The sequence below is a fragment of the Salmo trutta genome, chromosome 33 (assembly GCF_901001165.1).
Source record: "Salmo trutta chromosome 33, fSalTru1.1, whole genome shotgun sequence".
Classification (NCBI taxonomy): domain Eukaryota; kingdom Metazoa; phylum Chordata; class Actinopteri; order Salmoniformes; family Salmonidae; genus Salmo; species Salmo trutta.
Window position 1 is genome coordinate 38,101,962 of NC_042989.1, and position 14,297 is coordinate 38,116,258.

At 43.6% G+C, this 14,297-nt stretch overlaps 1 protein-coding gene across 4 annotated transcripts in view; it reads left to right on the plus strand.

Moving 5' to 3' along the window:
• The window catches only part of fndc4b (fibronectin type III domain containing 4b), a 16,534-nt gene extending 6,566 nt beyond the window's left edge, over positions 1-9,968 (plus strand). For 2 of the 4 annotated variants that reach the window (XM_029730857.1, XM_029730858.1), the window contains 5 exons: positions 3,231-3,332; positions 8,451-8,550; positions 8,636-8,725; positions 9,578-9,741; positions 9,824-9,968. In XM_029730857.1, the coding sequence (XP_029586717.1) occupies positions 3,231-3,332; positions 8,451-8,550; positions 8,636-8,725; positions 9,578-9,741; positions 9,824-9,931 (564 nt within the window). In that variant the 3' untranslated portion in view covers positions 9,932-9,968. Of the gene's footprint in view, positions 1-3,230; positions 3,333-8,450; positions 8,551-8,635; positions 8,726-9,577; positions 9,742-9,815 lie in introns of all 4 variants that reach the window. The other 2 variants (XM_029730859.1, XM_029730860.1) reach the window with 2 other exon arrangements.
• The last annotated feature ends 4,329 nt before the right edge of the window (positions 9,969-14,297 follow it).

Below are 14,297 nucleotides of genomic sequence, written 5' to 3' on the forward strand. Positions count from 1 at the left end.
CAGAGAATCCCAGTGGAGAGAGGGGAACAGGCCAGGCAGAGACAGCAAGGGCGGTTTGTTGCTCCAGTGCCTTTCCGTTCACCTTCACACTCCTGGGCCAGACTACACTCAATCATAGGACCTACTGAAGAGATGAGTCTTCAATAAAGACTTAAAGGTTGAGACCGAGTCTGCGTCTCTCATATGGATAGGCAGACCAATCCATAAAAATGGAGCTCTATAGGAGATAGCCCTGCCTCCAGCTGTTTGCTTAGAAACTTTAGGGACAGTAAGGAGGCCTGTGTCTCATGACCGTAGCGTACGTGTAGGTATGTATGGCAGGACCAAATCGGAAAGATAGGTAGGAGCAAGCCCATGTAATGCTTTGTAGGTTAGCAGTAAAACCTTGAAATCAGCCCTAGCCTTAAAAGGAAGCCAGTGTAGAGAGGCTAGCACTGGAGTAATATGATCACATTTTTTGGTTCTAGTCAAGATTCTAGCAGCCGTGTTTAGCACTAACTGAAATGTATCTAGTGCTTTATCCGGGTAGCCGAAAAGTAGAGCATTGCAGTAGTCTAACCTAGAACTGACAAAAGCATGGATATATTTTAATTTTTCTGCATCATTTTTGGACAGAAGATTTCAGATTTTTGCAATGTTACATAGATGGAAAAAAGCTGTCCTTGAAACAGTCTTGATATGTTCGTCAAAAGAGAGATCGGGGTCCAGAGAAACGCAGAGGTCCTTCACAGTTTTATTTGAGACGACTGTACAACCATCAAGATTAATTGTCAGATTCAACAGAAGATCTCTTTGTTTCTTGGGACCTAGAACAAGCATCTCTGTTTTGTCCGAGTTTAAAAGTAGAACATTTGCCGCTATCCACTTCCTTAAGTCTGAAACACAGGCTTCCAGGGAGGGAAATTTTGGGGCTTCACCATGTTTCATCGAAATGTACAGCTGTGTGTCATCTGCATAGCAGTGAAAGTTAACATTATTTTTCAGAATAACATCACCAAGAGGTAAAATATATAGAGAAAACAATAGTGGTCCTAAAATGGAGCCTTGAGGAACACCGAAATTTACAGTTAATTTGTCAGAGGACAAACCATCCACAGAGACAAACATATCTTTCCGTCAGATAAGATCTAAACCAGGCCAGAACTTGTCCGTGTAGACCAATTTGGGTTTCCAATCTCTCGAAAAGAATGTGGGGATCAATGGTATCAAAAGCAGCACTAAGGTCTAGGAGAACGATGATAGATGCAGAGCCTCGGTCTGACGCCACTAAAAGGTAATTTACCACCATCACAAGTGCAGTCTCAGTGCTATGATGGGGACTAAAACCAGACTGAAGCGTTTCGTATACATTGTTTGTCTTCAGAAAGGCAGTGAGTTGCTGCACAACAGCTTTTTCAAAAATGTTTGAATGGTGGATAGAGAGCCGTTTATTATGTTCAACATAGGAGGGCCAAGCACAGGAAGCAGCTCTTTCAGTAGTTTAGTTGGAATTGGGTCCAGTATGCAGCTTGAAGGTTTTGAGGCTATGATTATTTTCATCAATGTGTCAAGAGATATAGTACTAAAAACTTGAGTGTCTCCCTTGATCCTAGGTCCTGGGAGTTGTGCAGACTCAGGACAACTGAACTTTGGAGGAATACACAGATTTAAAGAGGAGTCCGTAATTTGATTTCTAATGATCATGATCTTTTCCTCAAAGAAGTTCATTAATTTATCACTGCTGAAGTGAAAGCCATCCTCTCTTGGGGAATGCTGGTTTTTAGTTAGCTTTGCGACAGTATCAAAAAAAGTGTTAAACAAAACAAAATATATTTTATATTTGAGATTCTTCAAATTGCCACCATTTGCCTTGATGACAGCTTTGCACACGCATGGCATTCTCTCAACCAGCTTCACCTGGAATGCTTTTCCAACAATCGTGAAGGAGTTCCCACATATGCTGAGCACTTGTTGGCTGCTTTTCTTTCACTCTGCGGTCCGACTCATTCCAAACCATCTCAATTTGGTTGAGGTTTGTGGAGGCCAGGTCATCTGAAGCAGCATTCCATCACTTTCCTTCTTGGTGAAATAGCCCTTACACAGCCTGAAGGTGTGTTGGGTCATTGTCTTGTTGAAAAACAAATGATAGTCCCACTAAGCCCAAAACAGATGGGATGGCGTATCGCTGCAGAATGCTGTGGTAGCCATGCTGGTTAAGTGTGCCTTGAATTCGAAACAAATCATGGACAGTGTCACCAGCAAAGCACCCCCACACCATAACACCTTTTCCTCCATGCTTTATGCTGGGATATACACATGCAGAGATCATCTGTTCACACACACTACGCCTCACAAATACACCAATTTGAACTTCAGACCAAAGGACAAATTTCCAACGGTCTAATGTCCATTGCTCGTGTTTCTTGGCCCAAGCAAGTCTCTTCTTATTATTGGTGTCCTTTAGTAGTGGTTTCTTTGCAGAAATGTGACCATGAAAGCCTGATTCACGCGGTCTCCTCTGAACAGCTGATGTTGAGATCTGTTACCTGAACTCTGTGAAGCATTTATTTGAGGCTCTAATGAACTTATCCTCTGCAACAGAGGTAACTCTGGGTCTTCTTTTCCTGTGGCGGTCCTCATTGAGAGCCAGTTTCATCATAGCGTTTGATGGTTTTTGCGACTCCACTTGAAGAAACTTTCAAAGTTCTTCACATTTTATGTATTGACTGACCTTTCATGTAATGACGGACTGTCGTTTCTCTTCGCTTATTTGAGCTGTTCTTGCCATAATATGGACTTGGTCTTTTACCAAATAGGGTTATCTTCTGTATACCACCCCTACCTTGTCACAACACAACTGATTGGCTCAAACGCATTAAGAAGGAAAGAAATTCCACAAATTCACTTTTAACAAGGCACACCTGTTAATTGAAATGCATTCCAGGTGACTACCTCATGAAGCTGGTTCAGAGAATGCCAAGAGTGTGCAAAGCTGTCATCAAGGCAAAGGGTGGCTACTGTGAAAAATCTCAAATGTAACACTTTTTTGGTTACTACATGATTCCATATGTGTTATTTTATGTTTTGATGTCTTCACTATTATTCTACAATGTAGAAAATAGTAAAAATAAAGAAAAACCGTTGAATGAGTAGGTGTTTCCACACTTTTGACTGGTACTGTATGTGTGTGTGTGTGTGTGTGTGTGTGTGTGTGTGTGTGTGTGTGTGTGTGTGTGTGTGTGTGTGTGTAGAGGCAGGACGGGCTGATGCAGCGCTCCATTCGGGAGGTGAACTCGTCAAGTCAAGCGTGTGTGTTGTGGGACCTGGATGAAGACACACACTACAGCGTACAGGTACAGGTTAGAGGTCAGGGGTTAGAGGTAGAGGTCAGGGGTTAGAGGTAGAAGTCAGAGGTTAGGGGTCAGGGGTTAGAGGTCAGGGGTAGAGGTAGAGGTCAGGGGTTAGAGATCAGGGGGTTGAGGTAGAGGTCAGGGGTTAGAGGTAGAGGTCAGGGGTTAGAGGTAGAGGTCAGGGGGTAGAGGTCAGGGGTAGAGGTAGGGGGTAGAGGTAGGGGTTAGAGGTAGAAGTCAGGGGTTAGAGGTAGAGGTCAGGGGTTAGAGGTAGAGGTCAGGGGTCAGGGGTTAGAGTAGGGCTGGACGGTATGACCCTAGGATGGCAACATATGAATCCTAAGTGGTTTTAATGGCTTTCTCCATTCTGATGGTTTTATTGTCATCCAAACTTGGACAAAACTGACAGTAATTAGTACAATTTGTAGAACTTGCAAATTGTAGAACAAAACTTGCTTTCTAGAATCCAAAAGGGTTCTTCGGCTGTCCCCATAGGAGAACCCTCTGAAGAACCCTTTTTGGTTCCAGGTAGAACCCTTTTTGATTCCAGGTAGAACCCTTTTGGGTTCCATTTAGAACCCTTTCCACAGAGGGTTCTGCATGAAACCCAGAAGAGTTCTACCTGGAACCAAAAAGGGTTATCCTTAGGGGATAGCTGGAGAACCCTTTGGGGATCCTTTTCTCTAAGAGTGTACTGCATCAACATAATTTAGACGGTATTGTAAAAATCCATTCTGGTATACCTTAAAATACGATATATCGCCCAGCCCTAGTTTAGAGGTCAGGGGTTAAAGGTAATTTGTTTATTTTGTGGAAGCAGCAGCTACTCTTCCCTGGGGTCTACAAAAACACAAAACATGACAAGTAACAAAACATTGATATACTGATAGACAAGGACCCATTAAATAAAGAGTGTGTGTGTGTGTGTGTGTGTGTGTGTGTGTGTGTGTGTGTGTGTGTGTGTGTGTGTACCCTCACAGTCCCAGCCATTCCATGAGTTGTTGTTTTAATCTGTTTTTTTAAAGGCCATTTTGTTTGAGTAACTGGAGATGGATCATGGATATGTATAAAACTGTGCATTACCGTGAATTCGTTTCGGAAAGTATTCAGACCCCTTCACTTTTTCCACATTTTGTTACATTACAGCTTTATTCTAAAATTGATTAATTAGATTATTTTTTCTAATCAATCTACACAAATACCCCAAAACAAAAACAGGTTTTTAGACATTTTTTGCAAGTCTCTGAATGTCCTTGAGTGGCCCAGTCAGAGCCCGGATTTGAACCCGATCTAACATCTCTGGAGAGACCTGAAAATAGCTGTGCAGCGACGCTCCCCATCCAACCTGACAGAGCTTGAGAGGATCTGCGGAGAAGAATGGGAGAAACCCCCTAAATACAGGTGTGCCAAGCTTGTAGCATCATACCCAAGAAGACTTGATGCTGTAATCGCTGCCAAAGGTGCTTCAACAAAGTACTGAGTAAAGGGTCTGAATACTTATGTAAAAGTGATATTTCATTTTATTTTTTTATACATTTGCAAATAAATCTAAAAATCTGCTTTTGGTTTGTCATTATGGGGTATTGTGTGTAGATTGATGAGGGAAAAATACTATTGAATACATTTTAGAATAAGGCTGTAACATAACAAAATGTTAAAAGCGTCAGGTGGTCTGAATATTTTCCGAATGCACTGTAGGAACTGTGAAGAGACCCCTGGTGGCATGTCTTGTGGGGGTATGTATGGGTGTCTGAGCTGTGTGCTAGCAGTTTAAACAGACCCCTGGTGGCATGTCTTGTGGGGTATGTATGGGTGTCTGAGCTGTGTGCTAGTAGTTTAAACAGACCCCTGGTGGCATGTCTTGTGGGGTATGTATGGGTGTCTGAGCTGTGTGCTAGTAGTTTAAACAGACCCCTGGTGGCATGTCTTGTGGGGTATGTATGGGTGTCTGAGCTGTGTGCTAGTAGTTTAAACAGACCCCTGGTGGCATGTCTTGTGGGGTATGTATGGGTGTCTGAGCTGTGTGCTAGTAGTTTAAACAGACCCCTGGTGGAATGTCTTGTGGGGTATGTATGGGTGTCTGAGCTGTGTGTTATTTGATTATGCAGACAATCTGTCATTTTCGTCAGAGTAATATTTCTCATAAAAACTAGAAGAGAAGCAGTCAATCTCTTGTCCACCGTCAACCAGGAAAGGCTGGCATGCATGTAGTTGATGATAGTTCTGTATGTGCAGTTAAGGACAAGGCGTGCTGCTCTGTTTTGAACTAGCTGCAGATTTGCTAGGTCTTTCTTTGCTGCATCTGCCCATATTACCAGACAGTTATCAAGATGGGACAAGACCAGAGCCTGAACAACAAGTACAGTTGATCTTTGTGTAAAAAAAAACAAACACAGAACATCTTTTTATAATAGACATACCTCTAACCATCTTCACAACAACTTATTCAATATGACTTAACCATGATAATTCACCATCTAATGTTATACCAAGGAGTTTAACTTCCTCAACTCTCTGAACGGTCACACCCTTTATACACAACTCCAATTGAGGTTTACGTCTTTTAGTTCTAGATGTATTTAAAACCAGTTTATTATTAATCACCCATTCTGATACCGACTGTAACTTCTTATGAAGTATTTTATTGAGCTCACTGGCTTTGGGTGCTGACATGTAGAGTGTGGAATCCTCTGCATACTGTACATAGTCATTCTAGCTTTCGACCAACGAGCAGTTGTAAAAATAGACATCTACCCTGAGCTAATGTACATAGCTGATGTTGGAGAATGTTCCATGGAAGAACACTTTCTGGGTCCTCTTTGGATAAATAACTCTCCAACCATGTGATGGCAGGTGATGTAAAGCCCAAGCAATTGAGTTTAATAACAATTTCTGATCAAAATATCAAAGGCTGTGCTGAAATCTAACAATACAGTTCCAACTATCGTCTTATAATCCATTTATTTTAACCAATTATGAGTCATCTGAGTCGGTGCAGTACAGGTCGAGTGTCCTTCTCTATATGTATGCTAAAAGTCAGTAGTTAACTTGTTCTCCGAAAAATATATATTGTATTTGGTCGAACACGATCCTCTCCATCAGTTTACTAAGAACAGGCAGCAAACTGAATGGCTGTTAGAGCCAGCAAAGGATGCTTTACTATTTTTCAGCAGTGGAATTGCTTTAGCTTCCTTCCACGCCTGTGGACACACACTTCTTTAGACTTAAAAAAATAAGGGTGGCAATACAGTCTGCTTGTAAAGGCTGACGTAAGAGAGAGTGGATCAAAACGCAGCGGAGTTAGTGTTCATCATATTTAAATTCTTAAAACGGAACACTATACAACTACAAAACAAGACACTGACAGCCAAACAGTCCTGTCAGGTGAAACACAATGACAGAAACAATTACCCACAAAACCCCAACGGAAAAACATGCACTTATGTGTGACTCCCAATCAACAACAACGAACTTCAGCTGTTTCTGATTGGAAGCCACACACGGCCCAAAACAAAGAAATACAAAAACATAGAAAAATAACATAGAACGCCCACCCAATGTAACACCCTGGCCTAACCAAAACAAAGAACAAAAAACCCCTCTCTATGGCCCGGGCGTTACACTGCTACCATTCTCAATAGTTTCCCATCGACGTTGTCTATACCTGTTGGCTTATCATTATTGATATATTACAATAGTTGTTCCACCTCTCTTACACTGACTTGACCAAATTCAAAACTTCTCTTTCATTATTAGATATTTTATATGAAAATATGATGGTTCACTGTTCAATCTTCTGAGGTTTTACACTCTAGTGAAATAGTCATTGAAATGTAATATCGAAAGGTTTTGTTATAAATTACCTGTCAACTTCAATGAAATATGTAAACTGAGTGTACAAAATATTAGGAAGACTTGCTATTTCCATGACATAGACTGACCAGGTGAATCTTTATTGATGTCACCTGTTAAATCCACTTCAATCAGTGTAGATGAAAGGGAGGAGACAGGTTAAAGAAGGATTTTTAAGCCTTCAGACAACTGAGACATGGATTATGTATGTGTGCCATTCAGAGAGTGAATTGGGCAAGATGTAAGTGCCTTTAAACAAGGTATGGTATGTGCCAGGCGCACTGGTTTGAGTGTGTCAAGAACTGCAACGCTGCTGGGTTTTTCACACTCAACAGTTTCTTGTGTTTATCAAGAATGGCCAACTTAACACAACTACTGGAAGCCTTGGAGTCAACATGGGCCAGCGTCCCTGTGGAACGCTTTCGACACCTGGTAGAGTCCATACCCCCGACGTATTGAGGCTGTTCTGAGGACAAAATGGGGTGCATCTCAATATTACACTGAACAAAAATATAAACACAACATCTAAAGTGTTGGTCCCATGTTTCATGAGCTGAAATAAAAGATCACAGAAATGTTCCACACACAAAAAGCTTATTTCTCTCTCAAATGTTGTGCACAAATGTGTTTACATCCCTGTTAGTGAGCACTTCTCTTTTGCCAAGATAATCCATCCACCTGACAGGTGTGGCATATCAAGAAGCTGATTAAATAGGATGATCATTACACAGGTGCACCTTGTGCTGGGGGAAAATAAAATGGCACTCTATAATGGTGCTGTTTTGTTACACAACACTGATGTCTCAAGTTTTGAGGAAGTTTTGAGGAAGCGTGCAATTGGCATGCTGACTGCAGGAATATTCACCAGAGCCGTTGCCAGAGAATCTAAACAACAACAAACAGCAGGGACTTAGATAGCCACAAGTCCGGGACAATCCAGCGGTCCCAGCCACAATGGCTAACCGCGGCGCAGGCTGTGTTCAAGCAGTCAAGGAAACCTTGCTATCTTAATAGCTAGTTAGCAGCTAGGCTAGCTGCTATGCCCAGCAGCTTTTTAGACTCTTGGTCAGCAGTATCCCTGGACAGATAGTAACGGTCCCAGCACCTGATGCTAACCACGGGTCCAAAGATAAAAAGGTAGCTAGTAACCAAACTTTTTCAATAGAACACTTTTTCAGAGACTTTTCAAAAAACAAACCGAGCTCTCCCTCATTCCTACATTCAACACGTGAGGGGTTTGCAGGTCTGATTGTGTTTTATATCTCTTAGGTCCAGTCCATAGGGCTTCAGGGAGACAGCCAGCCTAGTCACACTGTCCACTTCAGGACCCTGGAGAAGACTGATCACTACCCTATAGGAAGCATAGACGGTAGACACACACATGGACGCACACACACATGCACACACACACATGCATGCTTACACAAACAGTAACTTTTCCCCCTCTACCCTAGATGACCCGACCATGGAAGGGATGGATCTGACCCCTAACCTGCAGACTGGAGAACTACTCATCGTCACCACTGTACTGCTACTCTGGGCAGGTTGGTCTCTCTCTCTGTGTGTGTGTGTGTGTGTGCGTGTGTTACAAACACAGAATTAGATAAAACATTATTACACACTATTATATTATATATCTATTGTTACAAACCCCCCTCTCCTCTGTCTCCTCTCTGCTCTGTCTTCAACCCCCTGTCCTCTGTCTCCTCTCTGCTCTGTCTTCAACCCCGTCTCCTCTCTGTTCTGTCTTCAACCCCCTGTCCTCTGTCTCCTCTCTGCTCTGTCTTCAACCCCGTCTCCTCTCTATTCTGTCTTCAACCCCCTGTCCTCTGTCTCCTCTCTGCTCTGTCTTCAACCCCCTGTCTCCTCTCTGTTCTGTCTTCAACCCCCTGTCCCCTGTCCCCTCTCTGTTCTGTCTTCAAACCCCTGTCCTCTGTCTCCTCTCTGTTCTGTCTTCAACCCCCTGTCTCCTCTCTGTTCTGTCTTCAACCCCCTGTCCTCTGTCTCCTCTCTGTTCTGTCTTCAACCCCCTGTCCTCTGTCTCCTCTCTGTTCTGTCTTCAACCCCCTGTCCCCTCTCTGTTTTGTCTTCAAACCCCCTGTCTCCTCTCTGTTTTGTCTTCAACCCCCTGTCCTCTGTCTCCTCTCTGCTCTGTCTTCAACCCCCTGTCCTCTGTCTCCTCTCTGTTCTGTCTTCAAACCCCTGTCCTCTGTCTCCTCTCTGCTCTGTCTTCAACCCCCTGTCCTCTGTCTCCTCTCTGTTCTGTCTTCAACCCCCTGTCCTCTGTCTCCTCTCTGTTCTGTCTTCAACCCCCTGTCCCCTCTCTGTTTTGTCTTCAAACCCCCTGTCTCCTCTCTGTTCTGTCTTCAAACCCCTGTCCTCTGTCTCCTCTCCAGCGGTAATAGCTCTGTTCTGTCGTCAGTATGACATCATCAAGGACAATGACTACAAGGACAAACCAAAACGCCCCTCTGTTCGGACCGAACCATCTTACTACAGCACCAGCGTCTCAGCTCAGAGCACGCCACTCTACTACAACGGGGGGGTGCAAGGCAGCAAGGTGATAAACAAAGTTTTCATCTACAAGGATGTGTTTGTGTCATCAGTGTAGAACTAATCTCTTCTCTCTGTCAGTTCCACAGGACCTCCTCTTCCATCATCAGAGTGTGACAGGATCTCCTCCTCTTCCTCTTCCATCATCAGAGTGTGACAGGATCTCCTCCTCTTCCTCCTCCATCATCAGAGTGTGACAGGATCTCCTCCTCTTCCTCTTCTATCATCAGAGTGTGACAGATCTCCTCCTCTTCCTCTTCCATCATCAGACTGTGACAGGATCTCCTCCTCTTCCTCCTCCATCATCAGACTGTGACAGAGCCTCCTCCTCTTCCTCCTCCATCATCAGAGTGTGACAGGATCTCCTCCTCTTCCTCCTCCATCATCAGAGTGTGACAGGATCTCCTCCTCTTCCTCCTCCATCATCAGAGTGTGACAGATCTCCTCCTCTTCCTCTTCTATCATCAGAGTGTGACAGATCTCCTCCTCTTCCTCTTCCATCATCAGACTGTGACAGGATCTCCTCCTCTTCCTCCTCCATCATCAGACTGTGACAGAGCCTCCTCCTCTTCCTCCTCCATCATCAGACTGTGACAGGAGCTCCTCCTCTTCCTCCTCCATCATCAGACTGTGACAGGAGCTCCTCCTCTTCCTCCTCCATCATCAGACTGTGACAGGTCCTTCTCCTCCTCCTCCATCAGAGTGTGACATCAGGAAGAGACACAAGTCTAAAGGAAGTGACACAAGCATAAAGGAAGTGACACAACTGTACAGTAAGTGTCTTAGATGACTTGAGTACATGTCCAATCAAGAGCCCAGTTCCTTTTTTCAGTTCAGTGGCTGAAACCATCCCTCTACTATTCAGAACTGAGTATTTGACAAAGAGAATCTTGATATTGTCACAGCAATACCACCATATACCAAACTCTTAAGACCCTAACAACAGACACACAGACCCTAACAACAGACATACAGACCCTAACAACAGACATACAGACCCTAACAACAGACATACAGACCCTAACAACAGACATACAGACCCTAACAACAGACATACAGACCCTAACAACAGACATACAGACCCTAACAACAGACATACAGACCCTAACAACAGACATACAGACCCTAACAACAGACATACAGACCCTAACAACAGACATACAGACCCTAACAACAGACACCAAGACCCTAACAACAGATGCACAGACCCGAACAACAGACATGCATACCGTAACAACGGAAGCACAGACCCTAACAACTGACACGCAGACCCTAACAACTGACAAGCAGACCCTAACAACAGACGCACAGACCCGAACAACAGACACACATACCCTGCTGTATAGAGACATTATAACTAACAGACAGACATCCTGCTGTATAGAGACATTATAACTAACAGACAGACATCCTGCTGTATAGAGACATTATAACTAACAACAGACAGACATCCTGCTGTATAGAGACATTATAACTAACAGACAGACATCCTGCTGTATAGAGACATTATAACTAACAACACACAGACATCCTGCTGTACCTAACTAACAGGCGAATGCCCTGTACCGTTGTAGAGACACTGTTAAACTGTGGACATTACCTGTGTAAAGTCACCCCCAGACATGTAGATGACTAACTAATGCAGGGCTAGGCGACCCTGGTCCTGGCAACCCTGGTCCTGGTAACCCTGGTCCTGGTAACCCTGGTCCTGGCAACCCTGGTCCTGGTAACCCTGGTCCTGGCAACCCTGGTCCTGGAGCGCTACATATGCTTCAGGCTTTTTGTTTTGCATTTTTATTAGGCCTGGGAATTTAGCCAATCACTGATAGTGATCAATTAGCTCAGTAGGTAAGGTGATTAGTAGAGGTTGGAACTAAACCCTGCAGTACATGTTCACTCCAGGGTTTCCAGGGTTACCAGGCCCTGAACTAACAGAACGTGTTCTTATATAAATTATATTTTACAGTATGTAGATAGTCTGTAGATACAGAATCAACAATTGAAATATAGTATATGTTAAAATGTGAATAGTTACTAGAACTGTATAATACACAGCTACACGTGTGTTGACATCTCCTTATGTTAAAACATAGTTCATAAACCATGAATAAATCTAAAACGATTGGGGTATTTTTGTCTCATACGACCTGGGTTATTTATTCCAAACATTGTTTAGCCAGGCTAAATACTTGTCATAAACTGTTAGAACACATTATCATTAGGTTACTGTGATACTCTTACGATATTCCCAGGACATTGTTACACTGCCAGTGTATGACATCATCATGATGTCATGATCATGATGTCATGGTCATCATCATGACATATCAGCGTGCATCTTATCTGCTGTTCTCTTATCCATACCTGAAAGAACAGCAGAAGACGAGAGACAGAGGAGGGGACAGAACACAGAGCGCAAACTTTGGTTGACCTTACTTGTGGCGATTGAGGACTTTGGTTGACCTTACTTGTAGTGATTTGAGGAAAATAGGACATTTGTGGTAATGGTAAAAAAAAAAAAAACTATATACTTACAAAGGAATAGAGAAGCCCTCACTTTTTCATCTCTGTAATCAGTTGAGCTAAGTTTGCTTCACTGATTATGGCTCCCGGCCGTGATTGGGAGTCCCATAGGGTGGCACACAATTGGCCCAGGGTCGTCCAGGTTTGGCCAGTATAGGCCGTCATTGCAAATAAGAATGTGTTCTTATCTGACTTGCCTAGTTAAATAAAAGGTTCAATCAAAAAGAAAATCCTCCTCGGCTACGGATCCTGTCATCCTCCTCGGCTACGGATCCTGGCATCCTCCTCGGTTACGGATCCTGGCATCCTCCTCGGCTACGGATCCTGGCATCCTCCTCGGCTACGGATCCTGGCATCCTCCTAGGTTACGGATCCTGTCATCCTCCTCGGCTACGGATCCTGGCATCCTCCTCGGTGACGGATCCTGGCATCCTCCTCGGTTACGGATCCTGGCATCCTCCTAGGCGACGGATCCTGGCATCCTCCTCGGCTACGGATCCTGGCATCCTCCTCGGCTACGGATCCTGGCATCCTCCTCGGCTACGGATCCTGTCATCTTCCTCGGCTACGGATCCTGTCATCCTCCTCGGCTACGGATCCTGTCATCCTCCTTGGCTACGGATCCTGTCATCCTCCTCGGCTACGGATCCTGTCATCCTCCTTGGCTACGGAACCTGTCATCCTCCTTGGCTACGCATCCATCTCTGTCTAGGCAACGATATAAATAGTATTATAGTATCTCTGTCTAGGTAACGATATAAATAGTATTATAGTATCTCTGTCTAGGTAACGATATAAATAGTATTATAGTATCTCTGTCTAGGTAATAATATAAATAGTATTATAGTATCTCTGTCTAGGTAACGATATAAATAGTATTATAGTATCTCTGTCTAGGTAACGATATAAATAGTATTATAGTATCTCTGTCTAGGTAACGATATAAATAGTATTATAGTATCTCTGTCTAGGCAATGATATAAATAGTATTATAGTATCTCTGTCTAGTAATGATTGAAATACTATTATAGTATCTCTGTCTAGGTAAAGATCTGTGCTCTACGACCAGATGGCTAAAAACATGACAAACATGATGTATCTCTATGTATGAAGGCTACGGAACCTGTCATCCTCCTTGGCTACGCATCCTGGCATCCTCCTCTGTGACGGATCCTGGCATCCTCCTCGGCTCCGGCCCAGAGAGAAACACACAGGAATAGTGTCAACACACAGGGATAGTGTCAACACAGACACACAGACACAGAAACACAGTAAGACTATAACACTGTCTCTTTGTTGTTAGCCATGGTTGGGAACAGCAGACTGGGATGAATTCCTTCACGTTCCCGTTGCCATCAAGATAAACCCCCTCATCTTGATAGCACAGACACTGGCCATAGGTTTAACTCCTCCACCACCAAACACTCCTGTGTAAAAAAAAGTATTTGAGTGTAGCCACATTATAAAGACAAATGTTGATAAAATTCAAAAGTCACTGACATTAACGTTTGTCTAGCTCTAGCTAGGAACTGTGGGTAAACAAACAAACTGATAAATCATGTTTTAGATTGACAACTAGGGCTAGTCTAATTGGTTACTGGGGCCAAGCTACCTGCCATCCAGGACCTCAATACCAAAGACTCCAGTCACCCTAGACTGTTCTCTCTGCTATCGCACGGCAAGCAGTACCGGAGCACCAAGTCCAGGTACATAAGGCTTGTAAAGGGTCCTATGTGTGGCTGGTGTAGAGAGTCAGGCGCAGGACAGCAGATATGAGTAATCAACGTACTTTTACTCAAAATGTCAAATATACAAAGTAACAAATACACGCACACCACGACAGACCGAAAATACAATAAACAATCACTCACAAAAACCCATGGGGGAACAGAGGGTTAAATAATGAAACAGTAATTGTGGGATTGAAATCAGGTGTGTAAAACAAAGACAAAACAAATGGAAAATGAAAAGGGAATCGGCGGTGGCTAGAAGGCCGGTGACGTCGACTGCCGAACGCCGCCCGAACAAGGAGAGTTCGGC